Raw genomic sequence first — 27,402 nt, 5'->3', positions numbered from 1 at the left:
ATGTGCACGATCAAATATTATACATAAAATAAAATAGGACGAGGGAGCATAAGTTAAACAATCCATTACGAGAAAAGAACATATTTTTTTGTGGCATCCAACTTGTGAAAATTCTCACAGGAAGACATTGTTGAATGTTGAATATGAGTTGTGTGAGGCTTCAGTCACACTCCAATGGAACAGCCAGTTTGTCTTTGCCTTTCTCCTTCCCTTTCCATCACGATCAGATTCCTCCATTTCTCTTCTCCCCACTTTTCCCCCAATCCCCATCCTTCATTTTTTTTTCTCCCAAGCCAAGAATCTCTTTCCCTTTCAAAGATTCTCTGCTTTTTCTTATAACTTACCCTTTTCCAATGATGCCATTCTTCCTCTCTCCGTTCCATTACATTACCATTCTCTTTCTCTCTCACAATTTGTTCCCATGTCTTCTTCAAATGTCAATCAGTTTTCTCAGCCTTGCATATATGGTAATGTTTCAAAAGTTCCAAGATTTGATTTTTTTCGCTGTTTAACGTATACCCTTTTGAGTATTTCCCTTGAATTGCGTAAAAAGATTAGCTTTTTTGATGATGACGATATTATTGTGGGGTTTAAAGCAGGTTACTTTGTTTCTTCATACGCAGAGAGGAAGTCAAGGTTTATGAAATGGCTGACTAAAATTTTCAAGGGTAATAGGGGATTGCCACGTGGACAGCAACCCCAGTTTCTAGGAGATGAGAATATGGTTTGGCGTGCTCCTGCCAGAACATTGGTATTCTTTTTACTTTTCATTAATTTTGATTCAGAGCTTTTTCTAGCAGTGTATACAATTCTGGATAAATGACCTGCAATGTGAAATGTGGTGAATGTTTCTTTCAAAACCTCTCTTTTATCACCAAGATTGATCTTGGCTTGTTACAAAGAAAGCCACTTCTATAGTTTCAGCTGGAATACAAAACTTGTATTATCTTCTAAAACTGAATTTGATGTCTCGTCTGATGAAATGTTTCTTAACACAATTTTAAAGTTCATCAGGATGATCACTCTAAGGCTAGTAAAGAGAAAGAGGAGCTAGACCATGCGACTGCAGTCTCTTTGTCCGAAGATTTAAAAAGACCAGGTGGCAATTAAAAGATCTTCTTTCGTATTTTTCCAAGTCTATGAAATTAATATTTCCTTGTTGCTGTCCTCCAGAGATCTATATATACATTGTTCAGTTCTCTATTGACTTAGTATACCACTATATTACCAATTCCATTCTTTTGAGGTTGAGACTGACAGTTCTGTGCTTCACAGGATACAAATGCAGGACTGACAATGATGAAGATCTCGAAAGATCACTTGATCACGACCTTAGTTCGTCATCATATCCTCCATATCCTCCTCCGTATGCTCCTTCATATGCCCCTTGGGAATATAATCCCAGAAGTTATAGGTAATTGGATTTTGTTGAAATATCCTCTTTTGCTTTGTGTCAGTCGAAATTTAGCCTAATTATCTTCTACTGCATTGCAATTTATCCTGTCTTACAATGCTCAATTAACTTTCTGTCCACTGATAATTATTAAGGGGTAAAGAGAAAGAAGTCCTGCATGGGGTCCTTTCTTTTGTAATTTTACTTGATGGAATTAAAAAAGGGATCAAAGAAAAGAAGAAAAAGTTCTTCTTCGTAGTATTTAAGGATTTTTATTTCACAGAAGGTTGCCTCTAGAGTGGTAAATTCTTGGGCATCAAATTTTAGTCGTGTCACTGAGAAAATTTTCTGTGACTGTTCACTGAAAATGGAAACTGTGGCATGCTAATGCCTATTACAGATGAAACCATCCCTGTAACCTTTGGGGATAACTGGAGGATAAACGAATTCGAATTTAAGACGATTTGATGTCCGTGTATATGCACATTCAAACAAATTTTGTGTCTTCGAGTAGATTTTTTTTGGTTTTGAAGGAACATCTATTACATTTTGGTAGAAACTGCTGCTTGTTCCCACTTGTCTCGGGATTAACATATACCATCACGGAGCACCTGTATTTCGTGTGTACAAGAAATCTTATTTGCACATGTATAATTTGCAGGATATGCAATGGCTGCCATGGGGATATTGGCTCTGGCAATTACTTGGGGTGCATGGGAACTTTCTTTCATCCAGAGTGCTTTCTTTGTCGTGCCTGTGGTTACCCAATTACTGAACATGAGGTACATTCTTGTCCTTGGTCTACAACTAGCTTGTGCCGTAACTCAAACTCTCTCCCCAAAAACGAAAATTAAATTTATAATCTCAATTCTTGTACAGACTGAATGTTTTATATCTTTCCTCATGTTTAGCTCATTTGGTTTCTTTGTTGAATCAAGTTTTCTTTGTCAGGGAACAATACGTATCACAAATCATGCTTCAGGGAAATGACTCACCCCAAATGTGAAGTTTGCTTCCAATTTGTAAGGACATGTATCATGTAGTTGTGTTAATCTCGACTGCATCTTTAGATATAGGCTTCTCCTACATGTTCAGTTAGGAGCCATTAAATTTTTGCTCTTTCTTCAGTTGAAAATGCAAAATTCTTAAGAGAGTATAGTTGTGCATGTATGCAAACAAACTAATGCATATACTGGCACATGCCTGCTGATTGTCATCCATCTAAATCATCACTTGCTGTTGCAGTATCACAGATCGAGATGGAATGACAGCTTCATTAGTTCATCCATTGATGTTGTTTTGCATTTTTTCATCTTTGATACAATTTTGTTTAGTTCGCCAACCTAGAGAGAACGCTTTTACAGCATGTTCTTCTGTAGATTATATTCTAGGATTTTTTTCAAATTGCTCAAACAATAATTTTTGTTCTGATTAGGAACCGGCATATATTATTAATTTTATGGTGTAGTCACCATTGCATATTTTGATGAAGCAGTTTAAGTTTTGGAAGTATATCATGAGATTTGACATATACTTGCAGACCGATGATTATTTCTAACTGTTTAATCCCTCATAGTTGATTTTATGATCTACCATTTCCTTTTCAGATCCCAACAAATGCAGCAGGCTTGATTGAGTATAGGTGCCACCCGTTTTGGTCTCAGAAATATTGTCCTTCACATGAGCACGATGTCACCAAACGATGCTGTAGTTGTGAACGTCTGGAGGTATAATTATCTGTAAAATTAAACATGTTGGATCACCTATCATTCAACTAACATGCTTGATGCTGATATTGTTCTTATATTCTTTAAGCCATGGAATGCAAGATATGTATCACTTGGGGATGGTAGAAGCTTATGCTTAGAGTGCATGGAATCTGCCATCATGGATACTGGGGATTGCCAACCACTTTACCATGCCATCAGAGACTATTATGAAGGCATGAACATGAAAATAGAACAGCAAGTTCCTATGCTTCTTGTTGAAAGACAAGCCCTTAATGAAGCCATTGAAGGGGAAAAGCATGTAAGGATGCCTTTGTATCTGTAGTTTTTTTGTTCTTTAGTCTGGGAAATTTCTGACTGGAAAATACTTTAGGGTTTCCATCATATGCCCGAAACCAGAGGTTTATGCCTATCAGAAGAGCAGACAGTCACCAGTGTAAGCTGTTCAGTCCCTTGAAATCATTTTCAGTTTCTTACTAGCTTAAAATGTTAGTATCTAGGTAACCTAGTGATGCATCACAAGCAATGGTGTCTTATTCCAGATACTCAAGAGGCCGAGAATGGGTGGTCGTGAAGTAGTGGGAATCAGAACACACCCTCAGAAGCTAACTAGAAAGTGTGAAGTTACAGCTATTCTAGTATTGTTTGGTCTACCAAGGTAACTTCTTTTTGTCTAATTCCTTTCAGTTTGTTTTATTCTAACATAACTCTTTGGTTACTCTTGGCATTTCCTACTGACAATGATATGCAATGGCATATATGTTACCTCTTTTACCAGTTAAGATGCTCTCTAGAAAAGATTATGTGCTAGGCCTGATAACTTGCGATATTATTCTATCTGCAGATTACTTACTGGTGCTATTCTTGCTCATGAACTGATGCATGCATGGTTACGTCTAAAAGGTAAGTTGATCCTATCCTTCCATCTACGTTGGTCTGCAATAGAATTTAGGGATGTATTATCTTCACGGAAAAAAAGATAAAAAGACAGACGTTCATTTTCAAACTCTCAAGATGCTTGATACCAGTTAATCAGATGCCAATCTAGGATGAGTTCTATGAGTTCAACTGAATCCGTTGCTTCCAGCTCGAAATACATACTATGTGCAAAAGACATTTAAATGTATAATACATAAAATAAGATCACATCCATTCTGACTCCACAAACTATTGATCCATGATATTCACCTCTGCAGCTAATATATGTTTAAATTGATTTACTTTAGAAAAGTTACCTTTTATGATATTTGCAGGATACCGTAATCTCAGCCTTGAGGTAGAGGAAGGAATCTGTCAAGTGCTTTCCTACATGTGGCTGGAATCAGAGGTAATGCCAGGATCCAGAGATATGCCATCAACATCAACTGCTTCATCCTCATCAATGTCGTCAACCAAGAAAGGTGTTAAGTCTGGAGTAGAGAATAAGCTGGGTGAGTTTTTCATGCACCAGATCGCCCATGATACTTCTCCAGCATATGGTGGGGGATTCAGATCTGCTAATGAAGCCGTGAATAAGTATGGTTTAAGATGTACATTGGATCACATTCGCCTGACAGGAAGTTTTCCATTATGATTCCGTCATTGTTATTTTGTCAAAGGTCGCTTGTGCTGTATGGCAACCCAGAAATCATTGAGTTGAAATGCTCCCCTGAGAAAATGAGTTGATCTTGCAAAGATGGATTAACTCCTCTTTTTTTTTATGGGTGTCGACTGTGAATACTCAGTCCCAAAGATAAGATTATACGCCACAATGTGAATGAGAAGAAAATGTAACATGTATAGCATTTAACTGCAACAAAAATTGAATTTGAATGCTCCAACAGTGTTTTCCCACTTCCTACAAATATTGTTTTAAAATAAAATTATTACTTTGCAACAAGCCAGACGATAAATTCATAAGACTCACTTTTTAATTGTCTTCTCTGCATGATGCCAATAAGATGTGGTAATGTATTGTGGAGCAGTGATCACATCGAAATACAGAAAACAGTCGATTAGCTTCAGTCGATATCAGTAAACGTTATGTGATTCAAAAACTGATTGCTTGTCTAGCAAAATGTCAAAAAGCTACTAGAGAAACAAATCTTTGTATTCTCCAAATTAATCAGAATGTCAAAAAGTATACCTGTGTTTAATTACAAGATTCCTATCTGTCATTCCTCAATTCAAAACTTACCCCCATAACTCACACATATAAATCTACTCTTACATATTACAAGAACAAATAAAGTAGCCCCCCATTTTTTAGTTGGAACAACATGGTCTGGTATTGGAATTGCCAGAATTGTCTCCAACCTTAATAACAGTTCCTTGACCAGGAGTAGCACCAGCTTCTTGAGCTGCTAAAGCTTTTCTGCTGATTATCTGATAAATATCCAACAAAATTGTTTGAAACGCCTTCTCAACGTTTAAAGCTTCTAATGCAGAGGTTTCAAGAAATGACAACCCTTCTTTCTCAGCCAAGAGTCTTGCATCATGATCTGGAATTGCTCGAAGATGGTTCAAATCAGACTTGTTTCCAGCCATCATGATGACAATGTTTGAGTCAGCATGGTCCCTCAGCTCGCGCAGCCATCTGTGCACATTTTCAAAAGTTTGTCTCTTGGTTATGTCATAAACCAAAAGTGCTCCCACGGCTCCTCTGTAATAAGCACTCGTTATGGCTCTGTACCTTTCTTGCCCTGCTGTGTCCCATATTTGTGCTTTTACCGTCTTTCCTTCTACCTGCACCACATCAATTCATCGTCTATTACTAGTTCTGAGACAGAAAAAAAGTTAGTTTAACACATTTCTGTCATGAAATGCGTGGAATTTGGAGAAACCAGAAACAAACCTGGAGGGTCCTAGTTGCAAATTCGACACCAATGGTGGATTTAGACTCCAAACAGAATTCATTTCGCGTAAATCTGGAGAGAATGTTTGATTTTCCGACACCTGAATCTCCAATCAAAACAATCTTGAATAAATAATCATATTCATGATCCACCTTGTAAGCCATTTCTACTTCCCTGTAGCTAGCAACCACATTCACCAATGAAAGAAAATACTCATCACCCTCTCAAAAAATAATGAATTTTCAAATGATAAGAAATTGCAAATCAAAACGCACTTCCTTGGCTTTGATAAGAAAGAGGAGATAAATTGTGCAGAATCCAAATGAATGAATACTAATATTAATATAGCCGAACAAACTGCAACTTGAGTGGTGGCAAATGGGTGGGTTGGTTCAAATTTGGACGGGTTGAAAATGGGTCAATTTAATATGGGTAATAATTTAAATCGCTCATATTCGATATGGGTAAAGAAGGATGGAAAAATTACTTGGATAACTGCTTTTTAATAAATAATTACGAATTTTAGTGATACTTTTTATTTATTACTATTTATAGCACTATTATGTTAAATTTGTAATATGCATTAAAAGTGAATAGCCTAATTCATCGGTAGCCACCTAAAGTTGATATCAATTTTCACTTGGACACCTCTCGTTGGCCTTATTCATTTTAAACACCTTAAGTAGGGGAACGTCGTGTCATATTGACACGTTTTTGACAACCAGTCAAATGTATAGGATGTGTGTATTATATTCGCGCGATGACGTGTGAAAGTACAAATTAAATAATGATATGTGACATATATATATTATAATGAATAAAAATCCATTTTAAAACTATTTGACTAATTAATTGCTTTAGAATTTACCTTTCAATAAAGAAGAAAAAGGAAACAAAATAAAATCTACAACACCTTTATTTTTCTCACCCATCATTTCCACATCTCCTCTAACCACTATTATTTTGATGCCTTCTTATTCAATTTAGAAGATTATCACTATTATCATCTTTTTCTTCAAATCTATATAACCAATTTGGATCATAAGCAAAAATCCATAATCTAACTAGCATACTAGTACCATCTCTTTAATCCTTCAAGTTATCTTCTTTTTTTCTTCAATCATCTTCAAAGTATCCCAAAATTTTTTATCCATGATAAAATCAGATCTATTTATGAATTTATTTTAAATGGGTTCATCAAAATAGAAAAAGTTCAAAGTTTTGAGAAGTAGAAAATTAGTATTTCAAAAATTGAATCTGAAAAAATTTAACCCAAATAAAGAGAGATGAAAATAGACCAACAACATTTGAAGGATTTACTAAACTTTCCGGCAATGAAACTATGAAAAAAATTAGGTGAAAAAAATCGAAATCATGAAAAAGATATATGCTCTAGTTTTTATTTTTTGGTCCTTTCTTAAATTATTTGTTGATATATATTTATTTTAATTTTTCACATCAAGAAATGAAAAAGAAAGGAGAAAGTTGAATATACATTGGTGGCAAGGTAGTGGTATATGATGGAGAAACTGTGGGAAGGAGAGAGAAGGAAGAAAAAGAAAGAGAAAATGTACAAGTAACTCCTCAATCTATATCTGGAATTCCAGAGACACAGTTATACTACACTATGTCCTATTACCCCCTGAACTTATTTTATAAGTAATTTTCTATCCCTTTTCGGCCTAGTGTAGCTTGAAAAAAAAAGTCAACCAGCATTGGACCCACAAGATAATGCCATATAGGCTCAAACGGGGTAGAAAATTATTAATAAAATAAGTTCATAAGGGCAATAGGACCTTAGTATAGTCAGTGATATTTTGATCATAGGTTAAGCGGGGACTTGTGCATTAGCCTCAAAAGAAATAAAAATGCTCTAAAATCATAAAATACATGTCGTCAAGAAACTAACTGGGACAAACAACTTTTTTTTTGAAATTAAAAGAGAAGTCTTCTTAAAATACATTTCAACTGTTAATCTTAACAATATAATATATGACTTGTATATTTATTTAGATCTTTTTTAATGTTAGATTATGATTTTAAGTTATTCTTTTTCATTTTGGAGTTAAGATATGGTTGTCCGAAAATGGACTTGGTATACAACCCATATTTTTATGTCTTATGCATTATTGTGCATTGTTATGAAAAATAATTTCTTTGTTTTTGTGTTACTTTACTTTTAAGTGATTTTTAATTGACGAAAATTCTATTAATACATGATGAGTTTGATAATACTTGAATAGTTTATGCATAATATATATTTTTCTAAATAGAAGTAATTTAAATAATTACATATTAGGGAAAAATAATAATGATTTTAATATAACTCACATATATATATATATATTAGCGTGTTCGAGAACTAATAGAAAAAAAAAGAACACAGAATTGATGAAGTATTAGAGGAAGTATGTGAAAAAGGAATTTTCTGACTACTTTTTGCGTTGCCTGCAGTCCTTTTATAAAATAAATATATTGCAGAAAAACTTAAGCTAAAAATTAGGAACTACTACACTGAGATTTTCTTTTAAAAACATAACAACCCACATTTAAACTTTTTTCTAAAGACTAGGGACAAACATAACGATCGATATTTTATTCCAAACATAGCTTATTAAAACTGGCAGTTTTCCCAAATCTATTTCATTCTTCGGATTAATAATTCTCAATATTTCTTCCAACTGAACTTTCACATTCAGTCAGTGTCGCGCCTCATTTTTCATCAAAACGGGTTTTGTGCACGACCTGACAACTCTTTTGGAATTTGAGCTTTTGAAGACTCGCAACCTAACGAATTAAGGTGCGTTAGGGCACCTATTTAACCTAACTAAGTCTAGCTAAGATCAACGAGCCAGAGAAACGGTAAGAGTTCAAATTACCTCGAGAGAAGGTGTTAGACATCTCTCGACGCCCACAAATGTGGGTCCCAGCCATATCTCATGCAACTATGTGAGAGTTACAAGCAAATGAAGTCACTTCATTTATTAGTTAATTAATTAGCATGCTCACTAAGTGATAATAAATATAAAACAATAAAGACTATTTTTTAAATTATTTTAATTAATTTAAACATGTAAGGCTAGGTGATAGCATTAAATAAACAATTAAGCTCATTTTTATTTAATTTAACATGCGAGACTATGTGATATGACAAATCGAACTAATAACTCATATTATTATTTTAATTAATATTTAAACATGCAAGTCTAAGTGATAACAATGAAATATATACTAAGCAATTAATAAATAAATAAGCGAGAGAATAGAAAAGAGACAAATAAATAAGCAAACAAAATTTATTATTTTAAGCTGCTCCATAAATATAATTAAACAAACAAATAGAGGAGTAAAAGGGAGAGGAGACTCTAACAGACTTTTTGGATCAACACTCGATTTTCTTTTATTTTTCGATAGGCTGCCGTATAGGGACTGACAAAACCAAGATTTGTCTTTCAAGCCTGAGTCGATGTCATCATCTCCGTAGGGACAACTACACCTACCCCACCACCACATGCATTTCGTACCTAAAATGTGCCTAGCCGTCCAAATTTTATTGTCCAAGAGGCATTGAACTCTTAAAGGATGGGTTTAGACAGAATAAAATATAAGGCCCTCCTAGACACCAAGTCAGACAAACAAGACGGTCATTTTAGCATTATAAGTCTCAATTTGGCCTCTAAATTTAATTAGACATGCTTTGCAAAACAACATATAATTATGTAAGGTCTTCATGGGAAGTGTGTGAGCATACGAGCAAGCAATTATTAAAACAACAAAAGAATTAAATAGGTAAAGTTATCACTAGACACTTTTAAAAGCACGCAGATAATTATCTAATTAATTTTTAAAGGTGGCTGACAATTGTTACAAAAATGCAGATTTTAGCATTGAGTTGATTTTAAAGTGAACAACAATTAAACATGATAGATTTTATTTTTATTTTCAAGTGTAGCAAAGGATGTGATCACACATGTACATAAAATAGTAGTCGGATTAATTATTAAGGGAGAAAATATTATTTATAACAAAAGCTTTTATTTGTTTAAAGCCAAAAATTATTTTAAGGACAACAATAGATTTGTTACTAACGCAAAAAAAATATTTTTTGTGATAAATTTATTATTAATGCAGAAAATTGTTTTTAAAATATTTATGGATTAACTATTGATGCAGAAAATTATTTTTTAAAACAGTGACATATTTATATATTGATTATTAATGCTGAAAATGTATTTTTTAAGCAGAAAAAAAAATTATAGTGTAACAATTAAAAATCAGTTTGTGATTAATGCAGAAATATTTTTTAGGCAGCCAATTTATTAGATGCAGAAAATATTTTTTAGAACAATAAAATTTTTATTATTAATGCAGAAATTTATGTAAGTGGCACACAATTTATTAGATGCAATAAATCAATAGGAATTGTTTATTTTGAAAGTGTCAGAAAATATGCACACTGAGTTTCATTTCAATTATTTCAATTATTTATATGCTGAAAAATTTACAAGCCTATTAACATGATTTCTAGGTGATTAAAAAGTCAAAACATTAAAATAATTCCGATAGACATGATTTTCTAACTCCAAATATATATGTAAAAATTTAAACCTTAAGCATGCTTATTGTGCTATTTCTTGTATGCGACACATTATTGAGCTTAACACTTATTTATTTATTTATTTTTACAAATTTTATATTTCATAAGAGCCATAATTTATTAAACATGCGACTAGATAAATAACGTAAAAGACAAACACCTTGCAATAATTCACCTTATGCTAAAAGGAATTATAGAGATTTATTTACTTATTTAATACGTAATTAATTAACATTAGAATAGATGACCAACATAGAACATGCTTACAATTAGGACAACATTTGAAAGGCATAAAATCGATAAGGTCATTTTTTAATTAGATTTAGAGCAAAGAAAGATTGACAATTAAATCACGCTCCTATAGGCATGCTTTCTAAGTACAAAGAAGTTGTGACAATATAACTAATAGCACGTAAATCCCCCTCCCCTTAGACGGTTCCCCAAATACCCATATATATTAGAGTGCTTTAGAGTTATACAAATTATAACATAACCACGATAAAATGAGTTAAAATGAGATAATATACAATATAAATATAAAACCTAAATGAATCGAAATTAATTCTATCTTCCTTCTTCTAGGAAACTCTTCTAAAGCTTTAACTTTTAAGTTCAACGCCTGTTACAAGGAACAATGTAGCAAAAAACTTTTAACATATATTATATGTGTGTACAGGCAGAAGGTGCATCCACACGAGTTCAAGCAAATACCGAATAACAAAATATATGAAGTCAAACAGACAGAGAGGGAGGGAAGAACTAACATGGATGCTTCCTTCTTATTCATACACATTTGATCTCATGCATAATGTTAAATAATAACAAAAGTTAACACACGTAAATAGATCTAAGCAATTTAGTAGCTCGACAAAGAAAGCAAACAAACTCCAAGAAATGATCCAAACACAAGCAAAAGCACTTTTTAAAAGTTCGCCATAAAGTCCTTTCTCTTTTATGTAGTGAGCGGTGTACTTTAGTATTATAAGTATGCGAGCAATGAAAGAATGAGAATTGAGAGTTAATGATAAAGTAGCACTTGGGGAAAAATGATGAATATGAGCAATGAGAGAACTTGTATTAAAAAGTGAATGAATGAGTTATGAGAATTTGAGAGAAAAATGAGTGAACATCAAGATGTGAGACTACTTATATAGCAAAGAGGGGGAGCATGAAGAAAATAATATTTTAAGGAATTAAATAATAAACTATATTCCTTATTTTAAAGTAGAGTCAAATCAGAAAATTTTAAAAATACATCATTACCAAATATAAACAAGTAAGAATAAATTAGGAATAAAAATACCTCTTCCTTAAAGAAGAGTCAAAAATCAGATTTTTGTCTAAATTTATTTTACCAAATATCTGAGCAAATAAATATGACAAGAAAATAATTAAAGATGTCATAAATAAGCAAGTAAGAATTAATCAAGCCAACTATTAATAAAAGGAGGAATTAATTAATATTAGTTTCTTAAATAAGAAAGCATGGAATCAGATTTTAAGAAAGAATAAATTTGTACCAAATATAACCGAGAATAAATTAGGAAGAGTAAAATATTTTTCTTAAATAAAAAAGGGGCCGAAATCAGATTTTAAAATATTATTATTATTTTACCATAAAAATAAATAAGAAATCAATCAATTTTTCAAATAAAGAGAAATGATCGATCAATTAAAAATATTATTACCAAATATAAACAAATAAGAATAAAATTAGAAAGACAGTATCCTTTTACCTTAAATAAATAAGAACCAGAACAATATTATTTCACCATATATAAATGAATAATAAATTAGTCAATTTTCAAGTAAGGAAAGATGGATCAAATAAAATTATTTTTCTTATTTCACAAGAGCCAAAAATCAGGTTAAAAAAAATTACCAAGTTAATTTTATCAAATATGCCAACAAGATATGATCTTACTATAATTAACCACATCACAAGGAAGTAAGATAATTTACAACACTAGCTTCGCTTAATTAGAGGGAGTAATTCGCTAAGTCAATTCGACGAACAACAACAGTAAAAATAAACATTAAATTTAGATCAAATAATGACATTTCAACAAAGCTAAAAACACATTTTCGAAGTTTCAACAAATCATCAAAAGTCCACCAAGTAATAATGTATAGAGAATTATACCAGATTGAGCATGGGCGAACCTGTTCTGAGACATATAAAAAGAAGAGCAAGAAAATGAGCATAGAGTTTCAACTAACTAATCATGCTAAACTGAACGTAGAAAATACAGATTACACACATGAAATATGGTAGGAGTAGAACAAGAAATTTCCAGAACAAGCCACTCAGATAAAACATTTAAAAAATCTCAAAATAAAGTTCATACCTGGGACAGAGCTGTATAGATCTGTCCTTATAAAAATGCTTTGTTTTCAGCTTTTGGTCGGAATGTTGGAGTAGCACTTCGCGTTGTTGTTGTTGTTGTTGTCGGTTTCTTTCTGAAGAGTTCTCGTCGGGCTGCTGTCCACGCCGAGTTGCAGATTTTTCCGGAGCTGCTGGCCGGTGGGAAGCGCTGGTCGCTGCTGCTGGTGCCTGCCGTTTGTTGCTGGAGTCGCTGGTGTCGGAGCTGCTCCTCTCTAGGTTGCTGCTGCCTGCAAAAGAAGAAGGAGAAGAGAAGAGGGGCGAGAGGGAGAAGAGCAAAGGGAGGTGGAGAGATGGAGAGGGGAAGAGGGGTGTCGCTGGGTTGTTTCTGCATCGGAGAATGGCGAGGGGAGAGGAGGGAGTGGCGGCTTCGAAGGAGAGGGGAGGAAGAAGAAAGAGCGATGGGAGAGAGGGCTGGCTGCCACCAGCACGTGGTGGCGAGTCCCGCCAGAAAATGAAGAGGCGACGAGAGAAGAGAGAAAGGGAGGGGCGGCGGTCTGTTTTGAGAGGGGGAGAAAGAGAATGAAAAAATGTTGAGGGATCTAGGAGTCTTTTAGACGTAGAGATGGGGGTTAATCATTGAAAATGTAGACTAAGATTTAATCTTGGATTTAATTAATTAAATGGATGGATGAGATTTAATCTTGGATTTAATTAATTAAATGGATGGATGAGATTAAAAGATGAGTCTTAAAATCAAATTAGGTTGGATATAGAATGATTAAAATTATAATAAAATCGGCTAGAATTGAAAGGAAAAGGAGGGCTATAACTGAAATAAAATTTGAATTAGAGTGGCTAGAATTGAAAGAAATTAGAATAGAATGGGTTAAGATTTAAATGATTTTGAGAAAAATTTAGAAATTGCTATTTAATTAAAATGTCACATATCTTAAAATATTTTTATATAATTGAAAATCACTTAAATTTTAAAATATTTTAATAAAATAATTATTTCAAAATTTATTAACAATTGTCGAAATATTTTAATAATATTTTCAATAATTTTATAATGTAAACGTACTGAAATATATAACTTTCATGCAAAATCTATCAAAATTCTAAAATTTTAAATACGTATTTAATCGAATGACATTCCTAAAAATGATTAAAGGTCAGTCAAAATCGGGTGTCAACAGTCAACTTTCCACAAAACCTTGAAACCAAGATAAAGAAATTTCTTTTTGCTAAATATAGTTAACCAACTATTGGATATGAATCCTGAAAATTCCCCTAATCACTTCAACTTCTTACTTTTTTTCTTTTGTTTTTAGTAAGTTGTAAGTAACTATAAATAGTTCTATAATCATCCATTGGCTACTGAAATCATCCTTTCCATTTTATAAATTATATACATTGTTCTAACAAATTAATTAATGGATTCTTTCAGTAGAGCGTTACTCTACCTCCTCATACTAGCTATAGCCACAGAAGCTAGGAATATAGAAAACCATAAGAATGTAGATTTTGTTAGAACAAGAGGTGCACATTTTGTACTAAATGAATCACCTTTTCTGTTCAATGATTTCAACTCTTATTGGCTAATGCATGTTGCCGCTGAGCCAACTGAGAGATACAAAGTCTTCGAGTCTGAAAGCCTCTGCTGATAGCCTCTCTGTATGCAGGACTTGGGCTTTAGCGATGGCGGCGATGCAACATTGCAAATGTCTTCTGGTGTCTATGATGAACGTGTATTACAGGTCATTTATTATTTCTTACCTATTTGATCGAGCTCATCTAAAAGATGGAATTGTTAGATAAAAACACATTTTTATTTGCTTAATTATGTCTGATCAACACGTCCCTCATGTTGGCTTAATTCTTCTTTCATGGACCAAGAATATGGAAACTGCAGATTTATATGTAAAGTGAAGAAGAAGAAGAAGAAGAAGAAGAAGAGTAAAGAAAAGAATATTTGTTATTCCAAAATTATTGAGTAGTTGTATTGTTGATCTCATATTTATAATAGTTGTAATATCATATCATATTTTCTAATTCTAACAAACTTATAGTTATTCGTAACTAACTAACTAACGAATTATTGAAAGTAGGTTACACAGTAACATTGTTAAGGGAACATATATAAGAACCAGGTTCATGTATTTGATTCTTCTTTGTTGTTCTCATTCTCAACATTCCCCCTCAAGATAGGAAGTGAAAAGATGTTCAGAACTCCTAGCTTGGAGCTAAGATGTTGCAGTTGCACTTTTGTAAGTCCTTTAGTAAGCAAATCAGCTGGCTGATCTTGTGTCGGAATGTACTTGGTAGATACTAATCCTTGTGTGATTTTTTCTCTGATAAAATGACAATCAATCTCAATGTGTTTTGTTCTTTCATGACAGACCAGATTGGCTGCAAGTTGTATAGCAGATTTGTTATCAGTATGTATGTTGATAGGTAGTGAAACTTCAATGTCAAGCTCCTCCATTAAACTTTTTTTTTCCAGCCATATAATCTCTGTTACAGTGGTAGAAATGCTCATGTATTCAGCTTCAGCTAAGCTTCTAGAGACAGTTGTTTGTTTCTTTGACTTCCATGAGACCATAGACTCTCCATACTGAACAAAGTAACCAGTTATTGACCTTCTTGTTAGGGGGCAGGAGGCCCAATCTGCATCACAATAAGCAGTGATAGTATTATTTGAGTAGTTGGACAGTAGTAGACCTTGCCCTGGGTTGGTTCTTGACATATCTCACAATCCTTAATGTTGCAGTCACGTGTGACTTCTTAGGATGTTGTAGAAATTGACTTAATGTCTTAACACCATAGGAGATGTCAGGTCTTGTCATAGTTAAGTATATTAATTTGCCCAACTATCCTTTGATAAGCTCCGTGATCAGTTAGTGGATCAGGTTTTGTCATCTGTGTCTCTTCATCATACTGTTTAGTAGTCAATTTTAGTTGGTGTAAATTGGAGTTCCAGCTGGTTTAGATGCACTTAGATCAGTTTCAGATCTAGTGCATACTTTCTCTGATGCATTAGAATACCTTGCTTTGATCTTGCAAATTCAATTCCCAGAAAGTACCTTAACTCTCCCAAGTCTTTTATCTTGAAAGCTTGCTTCAAATGATCCTTTGTTTCTTCAATCAGGTGAAAAGTACTTCCAGTGACCAGCATGTCATCCACATAAACAAGAACCAGAACCATGCATGTTATTGTTTTCTTTATAAACAAGGAGTGATCATGTTCACTTTGTTTGAACTCAAATTTGAGTAGTGCCTGAGATAGTTTAGCATTTCATTGTCTTAGGGATTGCTTTAGTCCATAGAGGGATTTATTGAGTCTACACACTTTATTCTCCCCTGACTCTTAAATCCCTGAGGAAGATCCATATAAATTTCATAAGGTAGGTCCCCTTGTCGAAAATCATTGAATACATCTATTTGATGGATATGCCATTGCCTTTGAGTTGCAATTGTTAGTACTGTTCTCACAGTCTTCATCATCACCACTGGACAGAATGTCTCCCCATAATCAATTCTTTCCTTTTGATTGTAACCCTTTGCTACTAGCATTGCCTTGTACCTCTCTATTTCAACTGTGCTATTATATTTGATCTTATAGATCCATTTGCAACCTATAGGCACCTTTCCTTTTTGAAGAGTAACTACCTCCCATGTATAATTATTTTGAAGTGCATCAATCTCAAATTTCATTGCCTTTACACACTTAAGATCAGAAACAACTTCTTTGTAGCTAGCAGGTTAAGTATTTTACAGGAATCTTAGACAAATATGATTGATATGAATGATTTACATGATCATATGATAGGTATTTGTCCAAAGAATATGGGGTATGTGTAGCATGGACAGATACAAAGCCTTTAATCCATATTGATGGTTTCCCCCCCCCCTTGTTGATCTTCTATTTTCTTTTTATACCACCAGTGGACCTGGTTCAGAACCTGATTTATATTAGGTGCAGGATTATTGGTTTATGCAGGGACCTCCTTAGTTGAACCCGTTCCTTGATCCTAGTCAGTAATAATCAACTGATGTGATGATTATCCATCATTTAAACCAGTGAATCTGAACAGAGGTGTATGTTTTTTATTTTAATTTGAATGGAAGTATATCTTCCTTGAATATTTACATCTCTGTGTACAAAGAAAACATGAGAAGTTAGATCATATAGCAAGTAACCTATTTGAGTAATTGCATAGCCTAAATAAACAACTATTCTGGACCTACTCTTTAGATTATCAGGTTCTTGTACTTTTTTAGCATAGCACAAGCAACCTAACACTCTAAGATGTAAAAATGTAGGTTGCTTTCTAAATAATTTTGCAAATGGGGTGTTATTATTAATAACAAAACTAGGAAGCCTATTTATAATATACACAACAGCTTGAACACATAAATCCCCAAATTTAATAGGTATGTTCCCTTGAAATCTAATAGCTCTTGTAAGTTCAAGAATGTGTTTATGCTTCCTCTCAGCAATACCATTTTGTTGTGGAGTATAAACACATGTTGTTTGATGTACAATGCCTAAAGAACTAAACATGTTTGAGCATCTACTATTCAAAAATCTGTACTATTATCTGACCTTATGCACTTAAATAGTTTTATCAAATTGTGTTTTAACATGTACTAGAAACTGTTGAATGATAGTACTAACATCAGATTCTAGTTTCAACAAAAAAAATCCATGTACATCTAGACATGTCATTTACAACAGTAAGAAAATATTTATTCCCATCATGAGTGGGGGTCTTACAAGGACACCATAGATCCATGTGAACTAAATCAAAGCATGCAGAACTTTTAGAAGTACTAAGTGTAAAAAGGTATCCTTGTTTGCTTAGCAAAAGTGCAAATAGTACATTTATCAATTGTTTCAGTTATACTACTTAAATATGAAGACCACATTCTTTTTAATACTGAACTAGATACATGATTAAATCGTTTATGCCACAAATCTATGTCTAGTTTAGAAACTATTTCAGTAAGGAACAGACAACTAGCTGCAATATGCACATCTTTTGAACTTGTATTTCCTTGTAATATGCAAAGTCCTTCATCTTCTTAACCAATCATCTTCACCCTCCCACGTGAAAGATCCTGAAATATACAAAAGTTAGAGAAACAAGTAGCAGAACAATGCAGTTCCTTAGTGAGTTTAGATACTGATAAAATATTAAATTGGAATTTTGGTACTTGAAAAACACTAGTGACTACATCATTGTTAGGTAGAACACTTGAATCAATAAACTGAACTAAGGAAACATCACCATTTGGTAAATGCATTTTCTTTGGTTTATCAACTTCGCGAATAGTGGACTTGTTTAAAGAACTCATATCAGCCACCATGTGATTAGTGGCACCTGTATCAATAATCCAACAAAGAGTATAACCATTATTGACAGTAGAGTTCAAACAAGTACTCATACCTGCTTCATTACCTACTACATTAGCTGAATGAAATTGTTCTGGATCATTGTTTAGAAACTGGATCAATTGTTGATATTGACCCTTTGACAGATGACATGGTTCCAACTGATAGTTATTCACTTCATTTAAAGAATGCCCATGTTCATTTGCAGTAATTTTAACAGAGTGTCCTGTAGTTATATGCTTGTGATGAACCTGTTCCTGAGATCCTGTACCTCCTTCCATCATTGCATTATATGCATTGCTAGGTTCCTTCTTTTTTGAACATAAAATCTTGAGGATACCCTATTAACTTGTAGCACTTATATCTAGTGTGATTTTTAAGTTTTCAATAGTCACAATACATATTTCCATTCTTCTTGAACTTTTGAGTACCACCATTTCTTGAGTACATAGATAATTCATATGTTTGTTGTCCAGAACTAGGATTAGACTCTAATATTCTAGCTGAAGCCACTACTGATTTTTTACTCTCATCAGACATGATAAAAAAATATGCTTGATTTACTGACGGAAGTGTACTCATTAACAAGATTTCAGACCTTGCTTGTAAGTATGAATCGTTTAAGCCCATAAGAAACTGAAATAACTTGAGTTTTTGCAAATGTACTACCTCTTTTGATCTATCACACTCACAGGAAGGAGTAGGCACCACAACCTCAAATTCTTCCCACACACCTTTTAATTTTGAGAAGTAAACTGACACAGAACTTGTTCCTTGAGCTATAGCTGTGATTTCTTGATGTAAATTAAAGGCTCTTGACCCATCTATCTTGTTAAATCTTTCATACAGATCTTACCATACATTTTTAGCACACGTTGCATACATAATGCTTCCAAGAAGACCTTTCTCTACGGAATTCATAATCCAAGATAGTACAACAACAGTTACCCTCTCCCAGATCTAATCTTGGAAATTTGTCCTTTGGATATGATCCATCCACTAACCCCATTTTATTTCTTCCTAAAAGAGCTACTTTCATTGATCTATACCACATTGAATAATTCTCAGACCCAGCTAACTGAAAAGAAATAATTTGGTTTCCACTTATATCAGTGGAGTAAAGAAAGAGAGGATGATTATAATCGATTGTTGAAGTGGAATTTCCAACTCCATTTCCAGAATTTAATTCTGCATTTTGTCCAAGAACTGCTGCAACATTTGTACCATTCATCAGTGTGATTCTTTACACAATTACAACCAATCTTAGCGGAAATGTGATTGATTTATTCAACTAGGAATACTAGTTGATACAACTCTGATACCATGTAGATTTGTATGTAAAGTGAAGAAGAAGAAGATATGGAAGAAGAAGAAGAGTAGAGAAAAGAATATTTGTTATTCCAAAATTATTGAGTAGTTACATTGTTGATCTCATACTTATAATAGTTGTAATATCAGATCACATTTTATAATTCTAACAAACTTATAGTTATTCGTAACTATCTAACTAACTAATTATTGTAAGTAGGTTACACAGTAACATTGTCAGGGAACATATATAAGAACCAGGTTCATGTATTTGATTCTTCTTTGTTGTTCTCATTCAACAGAAACTATGATCAATTTGAATCAATGATGCACCATTTATCCCTTGCCTTGCCTCGCCCCGCCCCTTTAAACTTTTTTCCAGCCCTGCATCCTCCTCTGCTCTGTCTGGTTGCCATTCCTACCCGAACCTTTGACTGTTCATGCTAAAGTTAATTATGTGTCTCAAGAATTAGAGGCTTATACGTTTCTTATTTTCTTCACCGTATGATATAGGATTGGATTTTGTGATCTCGAAAGCAAGAAAGTATGAGATACTGTCAAAATCAGTAGACCAAGATTAAGTTATGGCATGGATTGATCTAGAAACCATTAGAGAGATGAGAAGCTTTGAAGGAGATATTTTGGGAACGGAATTGAACTGTTTCATTCAACATGAATTGTCCTATTTATACATCAATGAATTAACATCTAATGCTAACTAACCAACTAAAATGTAGTTTATGAATTAACAGTTAAACTAGTGCTAATTAGCTAACCAACAGGCTTAGAACTACAACAATACTAAGTAACTGCCTAATTAACTTCAATACTCCCCCAAGTTGGAGGGTCAAGCACATTGAACACTCCAAGCTTGCTGAGTAGATACATGTGTTGGATGCTCGTGAGTCCTTTTGTCATCAAATTAACTTGTTGTTCCTTTGTGTGTACATAGATAGGCTTAACAGTCCCTTCCTTGATTTTATCTTAAATGAAGTGACAATCAATTTCAATATGTTTCGTTCATTCATGAAAGATTGGATTTTCAGCTATTTGTATTGCAGACATGCTATCAGAACAAATATTGATTGGCATATCAATTTTCACATCAAGTTCCTCAAATAGTCCTTTCAGCCAAGTTAATTCCTCCATAGTTGCTGCAACACTTCTATATTCTGCCTCTGCCGAGCTTCTAGATACAATTTGTTGTTTCTTCGATTTCCAAGTAATAAGGGACTCCCCAAACTTGACTGCATATCCAGTGACTGAACTCCTGGTGTTTGGAAAAGCAGCCCAGTCAGAGTCACACTAACAAGTGAGTTTTTGATTGTATTCAGCTTGCAACAATATACATTGTCCAGGTGAATTTTTTAGGTATGTAACAGTCTTCAATGCAGCCTCCCAATGAGACCTTTTTGGTCTTTGCATAAACTGACTCAATGTCTGTAAAAGCTAATGTCATGCCTGGTAATTGTGACATGTAACAATTTTCTAATCAACTTCTGATAAACACTAGCATCACTCAACAGTTCATCTCCTGTAGTGTTAGTGGCTTCATCATACTCTACTGTTGTAAGTTTTTTTATTGTATTCCAAGGGAGTAATGGCTGGTTTGGATCTACTTAATCACGTTTTAGATATAAGTTCCAACACTTACTTTCTTTGGTTCAGTAACACACCCTTCTCAGATCTCTCAGAATTTCAATACCAAGGAAGCACTTCAGCTCCCATAAAACTTTCATCTTGAACTTGTAGTTCAAAACATACTTTACCTTCTCTATCATGGTATTGTTGCTCCTAGTTATTAATAGAGCATCAATATATACTAAGACAATAACAATGTCATCTTGTTCCTTCATAATAAACAGTGAATAGTCGTGGTTACTTTGAGAGAAACCTGCATTTACTAAGCCATCTGTTAACATGATATTTCACTATGGTGAGGTTTGCTTTAAACCAGATAATGACTTCAACAATTTATACATCCTTGTCTCTCCTTGACTTCTAAAACCTTCGGACACTTCCATATATACCTCTTCCTCAATATCACCTTGAAGGAAGACATTATATACATCCATTTGAAGTAGATTCCATCCTCTAGATGCAGCCAGAGCTATAACAGATCGTACTGCTACTATTTTTGCCACAATAGAAAATGTATCATGATAGTCTAGGCCTTCCCTTTGGCTATAACCCTTGGCTACTAGACTTGCCTTGAATCTCTCAACTTCACCATTTGATTTGTACTTGATTTTATAAATCCATTTTGACCCTACAGTGTTCTTTCCTATTGACAATGGTACCACCTCCCAGTTTTCGTTATCTTTTAAAGCTTATACCTCATGTTTCAGATTCTATCCATGTGGCATCATTAACAACTTCTTTGAATATCTGTGGTTCCACCATCTTTGAAAAATTAGTCAAGTAACACTGATACTTAGGAGATGTCTTCTCATAAGAGATATATTGGGCAAGAGGGAAAATACTGATACTTCCTTTCTTTTGAGTAGTAATAGTTTCTGGACACGTGCTTTGCACGTCTGTTCTATTTGAATTTTTACAGATATGTTAGAATGACTAAAATTCTATGAAAACATATATGTGAACAACGGATAATGAATAATATAACACAAAAACAATTAATAAATCTTTAATAATATAACCAAAAAACACCAAATGAAGGGCATATTTTGATGTTCCAAATTAATTCTTTTTAAGCAAACATACTATAACTTTTGAACTTTAGTTAATAGTTTAGCAAACTTTCAATAAAGTTACAGTTGACTAATTTAAGCTCAAATAAGTATTTGAACTTACGACAATAAAAAATTCATAGAAAATTAAATTAAGAAGTCTAATTGAGAAAAAAACACAATAAATAGAGTAAGAAAAAAATACAATGTATACATGCTTCATAAGACTTTGATCGATAATAATATAGATGGAAAAATAAATACAAAATTAGTGCATGATATCCCGAGCTTTATCGACTCTTTCTCCCATATCCTATCAAAATCAAGAGTCTTCTTTGTCTACTTTAAATATAGAATAAAAATGATAACTTGTTAAGGGTTCTGAAATGAGAAGACTGAATTTATATAGTAAGAAATGAAGGAATACCGAAAGATATCTTAAAGTTTCAGATTAAATATTTAGAAGTTATAAATATGAATAAATGAGAGTTATGGATATCACGAGTATAAAAATTGAATAGGTAATTAGATATGATTATGAATATAAAATATTTAAAGCAAATAAAGCAAATAACGTGTCTCTCTCCAATTTGTAGATTTGCGGACATTTAAATCATAAAATTTCTTTATTTATCCAAATAATAATACTTCATCAACATAAATTATATTATATATAAGAAGAGTTACGGAAAAAATTATGAGAAGAAGAAAAGTTGACTAATCATGTTATTGTTGTTGTTGTTGTCGTTGTCGTTGTTGTTGTCATTGTTGTTGTCATTGTTGTTGTTATCGTTGTCATTATCATTGTCGTTGTCATTATCGTTGTTGTTGTTGTTGTTGTGGTAGTGGTGGTGGTGGTGGTCGTCGTCGTTGTCTCATGAACACCCTTCTTACCATCACTACAAAGTGATTTTTAATCTAGAGAAGTTTAAGGGAACTCAACATAGGGACATTAAGGTTACTAAAACTCTTACCATCTATGTACATTATCCTCACTTGGGGTAAGCCTAGTCACATCATGCCCTTAAATACCAAGGACGAGGCAAGTCAAGACCAACATATAAGGGTCATCACTTTTGGTGAAACTTTCCAACCAACCATGCCTAAGTACAATCTAAGCACTTCCTCAATTGAACATACTCAAATTCAAGCTTAAAAGACAACTAAGCACTTCAAAGTAGGTCAACCTTAATTCTCTCCTTCTATTCAAAAACTAAGGGTACATACCATACATTACCCTAAATAACCTTAGGGTAGCGTACTTCAAACTTCTGGAACAAAACCCTTTTTCCCACTCTTAGAATGGGTTCATAGATGGAATCATTAACTAGTCATAAGGTTTCTCCCATTAACTAGCATACTTCACAATTTCCTTACTAGGTTCAACACCCACCTTCCCTCCTTATGAGCAAGCCTATACAAATGATTTCAATCCACACAAGGAAAACTATGAAGCATTCCACATATACAAAGGTAACATTCATATTTTTCACTATTTATCATATTCTCCAAGACTTTTCAAGCATATATCATATCATGCTACCATTCTAAATAATCATAAGACATTATATCACTCCAAGGGGAACTCCATTCAACCATAATAACTACTAAGAAGCTATAACCATATCATATCATTACTTTTCAACAAAACATCTCCTTTCTCGTAACTCCACCTAGAGCTATAATGGCATCACATCAACATGTATTAACATTCACCTTCACATATACTCACTTAACCATAAAATAAGGGTCTCACCTTTTTCTCCCTCAAGCGTTGAGGCATTATCCCAATCCAAGCAATCACATCTAAAGACCACCGGAAAAGAAAATATAAGAGAGAGATTATATAGAGTTAAGTTCTATGGCACAATATGAGAATAGTGAAGAAGGGAAACTCTATCGTCCTAGAGCCTCTCGCTCAAACATGTGTCGCGACTCACCATCGATGAACGAGAGTCTACTAGACGTGATGATACGAGACTTTGAAACCTAAAGACAAATCACAAAATTTTATGCTCTGATACCAAGTTTGTTACGACCCGCAAATACACCCTATATGAAAGGAGCACTCTTGAGTCGTCACACGGTGTCGTCGACTTCTCAGAGGTCTAAGACAAGTCCTTAGACATATTTTATTGCATAATCATAAAAATAGCGAAAATTTAAAACTTTTCATAGCACATCATATGCTAGAAAATTAGAGACACGACCCTTAACAACATAAAATATAAGTCTAAGCTATTACATCAACTTAAAGAACATCTTCACATAGGCAACCCTTGAATCATAAGGGCTCCTTTACTTGAACTTGGGAGATCTATTTAAGCTCTTCACTTAGGATACATCCTCTAGCCATCAACACCTATACTTTGTGAAAAAGATGAAGAAGAATGGTATTAGTACAAGAATGGGACATCATAGTTGAAGGATCGATGAGGTCATATATAGGCACAATTTGTTTTATATTTCAGTGTACTTCTTTGGCCAATTTGTAACTCAACTTACAAATTTGGAACACTAGCAAAAATTAGCTAGTGTATGATTGATTAACTTTCTGAATGTATCTTGTTATTCCAACTTGTTTAGGATTATAATTTTACTCTAAATGTTATTGGAAATAAATTTGTTGATGAATTTGATTTCTGTCTTTCTCAAGGTTAAATTCCAACTTTCAAACAGAAGGTCGTAGACCAAGTTAAAAGACACGTTTATGTACTATTGTCAATTCATAGCTCGGAATTTTAAAAGATACATTATATATGTTCGTGAAATTGCGTCAAGAAAATAGATTGGTTTAATAAACCATTCACAATCACAAAGGGGAAAAATATATGTAAAACTGATTAGAATGGATTGCTAGAAATAAACACATTTCCAGAGATCTATTTGTCGACTTACAATTCTGACATGGCTTCGACAAGGTCAGCAACTATGCTAGTTTTCTTCTGTTGTGTCTTATTCTTCTCATACACCGAGTCACCCGCCGATGTATCCTCATTATTTTCAACATCAATTTATCAAAGTCGGTGATCATAAATTCTTCAATTAATTGCATATCATCTTCCATCAACATAATATTGATCAACTCCATTGATAATTATTCACTAAAATACACTTGTTGATCATCCAATTTTGATTGTTGAGCATAATTGATAGTTTTCAAATTCTTTTTGGATTTCCTTTTTATGGAACAAATAAGATAATCTTTGTACTCAGATTTGTTCAACTTTCTAAGAAGAGTTTCATAAAGCAAATATATTTTCATGATCCATGTTGCGGTCTAAAAGTACACGCAAGTGCACGTGATTGAACAAGCAATATAATGGCTCTTGTTAAGGAGCAGAGTATCGTACCCACAAGAACTACAAACTAGACTCTATTAACTTTTCCAATTCCTAATTTCAAAACAAGTGCAAGGTCTAAATTTTATAAAGAACTATACTAAAACTTATGCTTAACTAAAGCTGACTACTGTGATTTAAATTCCTAACTTGTAACAATTATTAATAGAGAGATCCAGGATCGCAACTTTTATGAGGACTTATGAAGTTGTCACCATCTAAGAAAGGTTTTCAGACATTATCTCATCGATGAACCACAGGGTTAAATATATGATCATGGTCTCTCAACCTCTAATCTCCTACAACTATTACAACCTTAACTACATCATTGAGTGGGGATAAGATAAATAAAAGTTGAGCATTAAGTTATCTTCCTATATGATGGTCCAAGTAAGGTTTCCACGCATATCTCTATCCTAGAAATAAATCAACCCTATCTATTTAGAGTCAACCAAGCTTTTTTTTTCATGTTCTATCCTCTTATTCCTCTCTCGAGTTCAATTTGGACAATGAATTTATTTCTATGGTGGTCAATCATGAAATACAAAAAGCAAGAAAGTAAGAATGAATCATAGATAACTCTTGATAAATCCTTAATAAATTAAGCAAACTTCATTCATCCTGTAGCCACAACCCTAGAACTAGGGTATTTAGCTACTCATGATTCTCAGAACAATACGCAAAATTCTTGAAATCATTCTAAAGAATTACAAGAAAAGAAGAAATAGAACGGAACCCTAAAAAACTTCCCAGTCTCGTTCTGGATTCCTCTCATTTAAAAAATTAGAAAAAGAATCCCTATAAAATTACATTAAGGCCTTATTTATACTAAATTCTGAATCTCCAATTTAGGACCCTGCAGCGCGCGAAGCAGGGCTAGCATGAAGTGTTGTGTCTTGCGATTTATTTCTCAATTAAACTTTGGCACTCAAGCGTGCGACGCGGAACTGACACGAAGTCCTCTGTTTGGAGTTTTACTTCACGCTCAAGATTTTATTCCATTTTGCACGTAGCGAGGCTATCACGAACATGCCTTTGCTGCATTTCTCCACTTCACTTTGCTTTCTTTTAATCCTCAGATTTCCCCGTTGCCTCTTTTTGCTCTTTTTGATGCAGGTCTCTTGCACCTCCCCTTCCTGCACAGCTAATCATGTTGGTTGGTTTGGAAATCCAGAATTTACTGAATAAGACTCTTAATATATGCTTATCGACTCTCAAAATAAGCTCTCATGTAGGCATAAGTGGCATTATGGGCATGTAAATCTGCTCAAGATCAATCCACTTGCCATTGTTACGATCGTCATAAGCCAGACGTATCTTTCGTCCGCCACTAATAATCTCCTCATATATTTTCTTTCACTTGCAAATATTTCTACCCACAGTCTTATGAACTGATCTGCCTCTTCGCTTTGAAATTGGTGTTATAAAGTATCGATAACTACTAGTATTATCCTGTACTCCACACCCATAGTTATAAACTATCCATGGTTCTTGTTTCTAAACATCAAACTCCGTAATAAATCCATCATTACACAAAGGTTCTTTAGCAATAAACCTCAAAAGGAATGTGAGCAACTCTTAATCCGTTGGACGAAACTCATCTAAATCCAACACACATACACACGCACGCATGCACACATATATATTTTAAAAAGTCAGTGCAACAAAAATGACCATTAGCGGTAGCGGTAATTGTCACTCTTTATATATGTCCACACACATACATATATATATTTTAAAAAGTCAGTACAACAAAAATGACCATTAGCGGTAGCGGCAATATTTGTATAT

General features: G+C 33.6%; 3 protein-coding genes and 1 long non-coding RNA gene across 5 annotated transcripts; 1 reads left to right on the top strand and 3 right to left on the bottom strand.

Annotated features, from left to right (window-relative positions):
* Positions 1–76: 76 nt before the first annotated feature.
* Positions 77–4,999, top strand: LOC101260704 (protein DA1-related 2-like). 2 transcript variants are annotated; one of them, XM_010319771.4, is made up of 12 exons: positions 77–467; positions 600–751; positions 1,015–1,099; positions 1,276–1,414; positions 2,055–2,175; positions 2,332–2,415; positions 3,001–3,120; positions 3,209–3,421; positions 3,494–3,556; positions 3,663–3,778; positions 3,965–4,023; positions 4,374–4,999. In XM_010319771.4, the coding sequence occupies exons 1-12, from the start codon at positions 422–424 to the stop codon at positions 4,691–4,693; spliced, it is 1,518 nt and encodes a 505-aa protein (XP_010318073.1). In that variant the 5' UTR covers positions 77–421; the 3' UTR covers positions 4,694–4,999. The 2 variants fall into 2 exon arrangements, with proteins under 2 accessions (XP_010318073.1, XP_004235125.1); XM_004235077.5 differs by having other exon boundaries at positions 273–467; positions 624–751.
* Positions 5,000–5,191: 192 nt separating this feature from the next.
* On the bottom strand, positions 5,192–7,438 carry LOC101258042 (ras-related protein RABA2b-like). The gene is made up of 2 exons (XM_004235002.5): positions 5,954–7,438; positions 5,192–5,844 (listed from the first exon to the last, which is right to left on the bottom strand). Exons 1-2 carry the CDS (start codon positions 6,116–6,118, stop codon positions 5,365–5,367), a joined length of 645 nt encoding a protein of 214 aa, XP_004235050.1. The 5' UTR covers positions 6,119–7,438; the 3' UTR covers positions 5,192–5,364.
* Positions 7,439–10,831: 3,393 nt separating this feature from the next.
* On the bottom strand, positions 10,832–13,489 carry LOC138347234 (uncharacterized). The gene is made up of 2 exons (XR_011220010.1): positions 12,900–13,489; positions 10,832–11,170 (listed from the first exon to the last, which is right to left on the bottom strand). It is a non-coding gene; the product is annotated as an uncharacterized lncRNA (long non-coding RNA).
* Positions 13,490–18,656: 5,167 nt separating this feature from the next.
* LOC138347624 (uncharacterized) lies at positions 18,657–19,503 on the bottom strand. Its single transcript, XM_069295928.1, has 2 exons — positions 19,221–19,503; positions 18,657–19,123 (listed from the first exon to the last, which is right to left on the bottom strand). The coding sequence occupies exons 1-2, from the start codon at positions 19,501–19,503 to the stop codon at positions 18,657–18,659; spliced, it is 750 nt and encodes a 249-aa protein (XP_069152029.1).
* Between the last annotated feature and the right edge of the window lie 7,899 nt (positions 19,504–27,402).

The sequence above is a fragment of the Solanum lycopersicum genome, chromosome 3 (genome assembly GCF_036512215.1).
Source record: "Solanum lycopersicum chromosome 3, SLM_r2.1".
NCBI lineage: Eukaryota > Viridiplantae > Streptophyta > Magnoliopsida > Solanales > Solanaceae > Solanum > Solanum lycopersicum.
Note: the sequence above shows the minus strand (reverse complement) of the source record. Positions and strands in the feature narration are given on the sequence as shown.

Excerpts from the sequence above, each read along its gene's own strand:
- LOC101258042 (XM_004235002.5), bottom strand. The coding sequence starts at position 6,118 with ATGGCTTACAAGGTGGATCATGAATATGATTATTTATTCAAGATTGTT. Across the intron at positions 5,845-5,953 it reads TTGCAACTAGGACCCTCCAG|GTAGAAGGAAAGACGGTAAA; the intron begins GTTTGTTTCTGG and ends GATGTGGTGCAG.
- LOC101260704 (XM_010319771.4), top strand. The coding sequence starts at position 422 with ATGTCTTCTTCAAATGTCAATCAGTTTTCTCAGCCTTGCATATATG. Across the intron at positions 3,121-3,208 it reads GTAGTTGTGAACGTCTGGAG|CCATGGAATGCAAGATATGT; the intron begins GTATAATTATCT and ends ATATTCTTTAAG. Across the intron at positions 3,422-3,493 it reads CCATTGAAGGGGAAAAGCAT|GGTTTCCATCATATGCCCGA; the intron begins GTAAGGATGCCT and ends AAAATACTTTAG.
- LOC138347624 (XM_069295928.1), bottom strand. The coding sequence starts at position 19,503 with ATGAATGGTACAAATGTTGCAGCAGTTCTTGGACAAAATGCAGAATTA. Across the intron at positions 19,124-19,220 it reads AAGATTAGATCTGGGAGAGG|ATCTGTATGAAAGATTTAAC; the intron begins GTAACTGTTGTT and ends ATGTATGGTAAG.